General features: G+C 43.3%; 1 protein-coding gene across 1 annotated transcript; it reads right to left on the bottom strand.

Annotated features, from left to right (window-relative positions):
• Positions 1-227: 227 nt before the first annotated feature.
• On the bottom strand, positions 228-3,723 carry LOC136491525 (transcription factor bHLH112-like). The gene is made up of 7 exons (XM_066487850.1): positions 3,172-3,723; positions 2,490-3,018; positions 2,248-2,367; positions 1,938-2,003; positions 1,247-1,312; positions 1,009-1,065; positions 228-858 (listed from the first exon to the last, which is right to left on the bottom strand). Exons 1-7 carry the CDS (start codon positions 3,519-3,521, stop codon positions 703-705), a joined length of 1,344 nt encoding a protein of 447 aa, XP_066343947.1. The 5' UTR covers positions 3,522-3,723; the 3' UTR covers positions 228-702.
• Positions 3,724-6,404: the final 2,681 nt, after the last annotated feature.

Genomic DNA, 6,404 nt, shown 5'->3' with positions numbered 1-6,404 from the left:
ATATATGCCTATGCAAAAGTTAAGCATGCGCTGATATCCACTACGGAATTGGAATAATTTAACCTCAAAAGGCACATCTGCACAAATTCTTGAAGCTGATACTTGTAATATCAAAATATATATGTGGTTTAGATTCAAAAGAGAAGCTAGCCAAAAGCGTGCTCCGATCAATCAAAGAGATGCCACTTTTTATTTGGTAGTACAATCAATAGAAACCTGCTACACACTTTGATCCATTCCATCGTCACTAGTTTAAACTAGATACCATTACACACATCGATCTTTAACAAATCCTTCCTCAACTACCCAATGATGCAACCTAACAACCAATCATAATTAGAAGCTGATGACGATCAGTAGAGAGTTGTTGTGTCCTCTCAAATATATATTAGATGATCTCTTATTCCCTGATGATGGATAGATGAACCTGGAGAATGAATCCAAGTCTTCAAGGACTCATTCCAAAGGTTCATCTCTAGCTAGTAAGCAAGCTCAGTCTGCAATCCCTTTTCATTGCCAGAGCTGCTGCATGCTTAGTACTACAGTTACGAGAGATAACGAACCATGACCATACACTGCTAGAACTAGACTAAGAAACATGGATATATATGATCAGGCCAGGTCGATCGATCGATCTGTGGTAGCTAGCTAGTTGCTCGTTCGACGCCTCTGATCAGAGCTTTGGAGTACGTCTTCTTCTACCTAAAGTTGGCAGCAAATGGAGTGCTCCACACGAAGTCGACGGGCACCGCTGGCTACCGCGAACGTGCTCGATATCGGGACCAGGCACAGCCCCCGGCCCTTGAGCGATACCTCGCCGGCATGGCTGTCGTCCTTGGACTTGTCAGGACTTGAGCTCTGAAACCAAACGCACGCACGCATATAAAGCCATCAGCACACTTGAACAGTTGATTCAGTTCAGCAAGTACCATGATCCATCACAATGAAAAGGAGAGCAAGCAAGCATGCAGCTAGCATGCACGCTTGCACAGTGACACTGGTACCTACCTTCAAGTGGGGCCCTTGATGATGGCCGTTGTTCTTCAAGTATGGAGCACTAAGGACCTGCAGAAAACAAGGCGCAAACAACACAATGTCAATGCAGCTAGCTCTGGTCGATCGATCAGTCCCCTTCTGATGATTCGTGTGTAGAAAACGTGCGAGAGCCGGTGCTTCAGGCTTCAGATGTGCTATGATTAATGGTGTGGAATCACGGTAGTATTCGCACACGCACACAAACACTTACACCAACTTGGTCGTGGAGGAACTTGATGTACTCGATGGTCTCATGGAGCACCGATGCCGTATCCGTCTGCACGCGCATCGAGAAATAAGCAGGTTTTAAGAGATTGTGCATATATGCCATGTTCGCTTGGCAGATAAACCATGGCTGAAAGTACTGTTGGCTGATCTGTTGTGAGAGAAAAATATTGTTCGTTGGCTAAAAAAGTACGGCTGATTTGTTGTAAGAGAAAAATATTGTTCGTTGGCTAAAAAAATATGGCTTATAAACCAAGCAAACATGGCGTAGATTTGAGGTTAGATCTCCAAAGGAGGAGAAAAGGAACATGTCTTTTGCAGGGACGGAAGATGTTAGATGTTGGCAGTACTACATACTCCCTCCGTCTCAAAAAGAAGGATGTTATAGGATACGTGTAAATCAAACTTTCTCAACTTTGACTAGATTTGTAGAAAATGTGTGCAACATTTTTATCTCTAAATAAGTTTATTATGAAAGTACATTCAACAATCTATCAAATTATATTAATTATGTATTATAATATTAATATTTTTTTATATATAATTGGTCAAAGTTAAAAAAAATAACTTCTCATAAAGTGAAAATAACTTCTATTTTGGAACGTAGGAGTAGTTCCGAGCACTAGCTTTGTTTGTAATATAGTCATCAGTAGTCATCAAAAGCTAGCCTCCCTCACCTTTCCAAAAGGAGCGACTAGTTGTTGGAGTGCAGTGACCCTGTCCCCTAGCTTCTCCTTCCTAACCTGAAATGCATTGCACGAATGAAAAATGATGCACAACTTCATCAGTTATCTAAGACTAAGATCCATCTGGGGTTTAATTTCAATCATGCATATGCATGTTCTATAGATAAACATCAACATCAAAAAATATATGTAATGAGGTGAAGTTCGTTCAAGAAAACCAATGCAAGTTGAGTACTACTACTACTAGCAGCTTCACCGTGGGTAAAATAGAGCTAGCTAGCTAGGTTTCTCTACTACGTACCTTGAACGTTGGCAACGGCGGCGGCGTCTCGAGCCTAGATTTCTTGAAGGCCGGCTCGCCGTTCGCCTTCTTCTTGGTGATGATTGAGCTAGCAGACTCTCCTACTCCTTCCAACGCAGTCTACACAGACATAACCACACCAAGGTTACTCATTACGTCTAGGTCTAGCTAGCCAATGTTGCCGTTGTCTTGAAGTAAATGTTTGCATCTTAGTCCTTAGATGTGTATATATGTATACCTACCTTTAATGCAAGGGTTGCTGTAGTGCGCGCCGCCGGCGATGGTTTGACAGAGCGTACGCTGCTAGCTTGGTCAGCTGCCGCCGGCGCCGGCGGCACGCCGAACCCAGCAGCAGAAGGGTTCCAGAACGGCGCGTCATTGGTGAACTGGAGTGCCTCCCTGGTAGCACCGGCCGGTGCAAACCTCGCCTGGCCCATGCCCATCTGCTGGTACTGATCATACTGCTGGTACCCCGGCAAAGACTGCGACTTCGCCGCCGCCGCAGCCGTCGGCTCCATGAGGCTTCTTAGCAGAGACGACTGGAGCCCGTAGGGCGAGGTCGGCGACAGGAGCAGCTCGGATCCGAAGGTGGACAGCATCTGCTGGTGGTCCTGCTCTTGGTGATGGTGACCTTGCAGGGCCAGGTCTAGGTTATTGGATGAAGGGTTCATCAGGCTTGATGCCGTCATGAGGCTCTGCTCAGTTGTTGAGCTCATGTCCTGCTGGTGACCATCTTGCAGAAACCCATGCAAAGTAGTAGCGCCACTGCTCCTGTATTCGAACGCATATATATACATAGATTTCAGAGCCATGTGATAGTATTTCTACATCATCATATGATAAATACTAGCTATAAATTAAGATATATTTTCTGGCCACCCAATCGAGCCTATATTCTATGAGAATTAATACAATCAGACTTACATATAGGGATGGGTCCAGTCAGTGTAACCAGCAAGAGGCTGCTGCACCACGGCGGTTCCGACGCCGGCAGGATCCGTGACGCCGGCCGGTTCTTGGAAGGTCACGGAGCTGTTGTTCCCGGGCGACTCCGATGAGGCGGTGGTGGCCGCGCTCTTGACCTTTGCCCCCTCGGCCGCCAGGTCGTAGCTAGCAGCCAGGGCGGACGACCACGTGGTGAACCCGGCCAGCTCCGTCGAGCACGTCGTCGCGGGCACCGCCGTATTCCACCAGCCGCCATGAGGGGCAGCGCCGGCGCCGACGCCGTTGTACATGGCTGGAGCGGCATGCAACATCTCAGCGTGATCCCCCATGTCGGCCGATCGATCTGCTGCTCCGTTTCTTGGCTAGCTGATGATAGATGCTGGTGCGCACGCGTGCGAGGGGCGGCTAGCTTGGCTAGCTACTAGAGAGTGTGTGGTGAGTGCTTGCCTAGCTTATTGGGTTGGGCAAGCCGCAAGCTTGCAGAGAGGGGAAAGATAGCTGAGCTGAGCTGAGGAAGCTGATGAGTAGTGGAAAGGATGGGGATATGTGGGCTGTGTATATATAAACCGTTTGGAAAGAAAGGGGATCGGAGGGGAGAATTTCGGCTGGCTTTCTGACCGGAGCTGCTGCAGCTGAGCTTAACCGGCCGCAGTCGTTAGGCGGTCTTCCGGCATTGCGTCAGATAATTCTGGTGCAACTGATCATGATCAGTCGGTAGTTCAACGACCCTAAGTGTAGTAGTACTACTGCTACTGCTTCTCTGCATACATTGAAAAATGCAACTTTATTATTCTTAGCTTTAGTTTAGCAGGTAGTGTTACTTCGTTTGTCTCGTAGTAAGTTACTTCTTAGGACTAGGGTTCATCAGAAAAAAGAAAACATAAACCGGGTCAAAAACAACTAAACAACAACCGATTGGTTTGAGACTCTCACTCTCAGCACTTGAATAACAGCCAATTAGTTTAAGGTAGTATTACTGTGTTTGTCTTGTAGTAACTTCTTAGAGCATCTCCAAGAGACTTTTTGCATGGTTTTTTCTATCACAAAATTTAGACAACAAATAAAAAAAATCATGCTCCCAATAGACTTTAAACCACTCACTGTCTTTTCCGTTATTCAAAACCCCCTTCTCGCTCTCCATTATGGAGAGGCTACATCACCCTCTAAAATAAATATATGGCAGTTCTCTCGTGAATATTTTTCACAAAAGAAAATTTATGGTAAGCCATATTGGAATATAGAGAATGAATGAAACTTAGAGAGTCCGTTGGAAACATGTTAGAGATATATACAAAGAATTCATGAAATGACTATTCAAATAGAGATATAAAGGCTGAAATTTTGAGAGGCTCTAAAAGTTCCTCTTAGGATTATGGTTCATCTGCGAAAAAAGGGATAAAACGGGTCAATAAAAAAACTACACATCAACTAATTGATTTGAGACTCGTCAACACTAGAATTTTTTGGCATTCGATCATATTCCAACCATAGACGTCCTTTGCACCACACCTGAGTTCCGATCATCTTCCTCCACTCTGGTGAGGTTAGGGTTTTACAAGGGTTTAGGGGTTAATTTAAGAAGTGGTGTTTTCACTGATACTATGACCTTAAAGAGAGGACCGGTGGTGACAACCCGGTCTGGCAGAGGTGGGAGGTGCAGGGTGGAGTGGTGAGGTGGCGACGATCATTGAGCGCAGGAGGTGGAGGAGGAGGCCAATTGGGAGGTGTACTGATGTCATGGCGAGGGTGTCACAGTGATAGCCCTAAAAGCTAGGTTAGCATGTTGAACTGGCGATGGGGAGTGCAAGGGATGAGGAAGCTCGACGAGATGGGTGTCATTCGTGCTTAAGCTTGTTGCCATAAAGAATAATACGGTAGAAATTAAATGGTTGGAGATAGAAGATTCATTATAATTTGGGTTGAAAAGTCGGGTGTTATGTGATCTTGAAACATTCCACTATACAATAGATAGGGTGTGTTCGATAGGGATTTTCTAGAGTGTTTCTCTCCAGACAGTAAGAATCCCTACCACTGAAAATTGCTACATGGGAGAAGAGAATCCTCGCCAAATGATTATGGGATTCGGGATTCGGAACCATCAGTATTTTTTGGATTCAACATAGAATCAAGAATTGGATAAGCCAAATTTGAGAATCAGAATCATTTTCACTCATGAAACGTTTCTTCGAGAAATCGGATTCCTATTAAACACACACTCTAGGACTTTGCCGTCCATGTATGCTTTGGTCGCATATGTCGCATAAGATAAAATAAAAAAAGTGATTTGCACAGAAAATGTTTTGAAAACAAATGGTCATATTTCACCTTGTATAAGCATGTGTTGCGCTTTGCACTAGGTGAGTTATCACTTTACACCAACTTCTAGCACTCACTAGGACAAAAGTGGTCCTGCTTGGACTGTATGTCAACCATACATGTGGTTTAATTAATAATATGACAAGTGAGCTTGATATTTCAAGAAATTTGATCTTTGTCATGGAAAAAATATAATGGTGATGATGAGGATTAATTTTTAATTTCAAAATGTGGAATAAAGCATGATATATATATATATGGTTACCTCAATTCATGATTTCTAGTCAAATACATCAAACTGATACATTATGGCTTCTCTGAAATGTTTTATCTACAAATTATACCTTTATGACTACCATTTGAGAAACATATCCTCCTCCTCCTCCTCCACCACTGTAACACCTCCGGTGTTATGAGCTCACCTAGCACCTAGGTTAGACCTAAGGGGAATCAGCCAATAAATTTTTAGGTTTTAAAAAAACACGCATGGAATGACGGGTGAGTCTTATGTGGTTCGTTTTGATGGACTAAACTGAATATCTGAGTTAATTCATTTAGTGCGTAAAAGGTATTTAAAAATGTCCGATAACGATTCTAGCAAGTAAATGGCGAATTGCTTGTTTTGTGGGATTGAGCAAGAAAATAATTTTTTATAAACAAAAATAAAATATAACTTGTGATTGGTACTTAAATAAAAATTTGAAGTGCAAGTTTAATAGATGAAAACGCAACTTATGTTTTGGAGAACGAATATTGTTAAATAGGGTTTTTGCCAGCTCAAAAATAAAAATAAAAATTTAAAAACCATCTTCTCGCCTCAACGATAAAAATCGGAAATTATATTTTAAAGCGTTGTTTGTGGTGATTTGTTTTGCCCAAAATAATTACATAACACC

The sequence above is a fragment of the Miscanthus floridulus genome, chromosome 11, assembly GCF_019320115.1.
Source record: "Miscanthus floridulus cultivar M001 chromosome 11, ASM1932011v1, whole genome shotgun sequence".
NCBI classification, from domain to species: domain Eukaryota; kingdom Viridiplantae; phylum Streptophyta; class Magnoliopsida; order Poales; family Poaceae; genus Miscanthus; species Miscanthus floridulus.
Note: the sequence above shows the minus strand (reverse complement) of the source record. Positions and strands in the feature narration are given on the sequence as shown.

Bases quoted from the DNA above. Each gene is read 5' to 3' on its own strand.
- LOC136491525 (XM_066487850.1), bottom strand. From the start codon at position 3,521: ATGGGGGATCACGCTGAGATGTTGCATGCCGCTCCAGCCATGTACAAC. The intron at 3,019-3,171 runs GTAAGTCTGATT...GTTCGAATACAG, and splicing joins GACTGGACCCATCCCTATAT to GAGCAGTGGCGCTACTACTT. The intron at 1,066-1,246 runs GTAAGTGTTTGT...TGTTTTCTGCAG, and splicing joins TCCTCCACGACCAAGTTGGT to GTCCTTAGTGCTCCATACTT.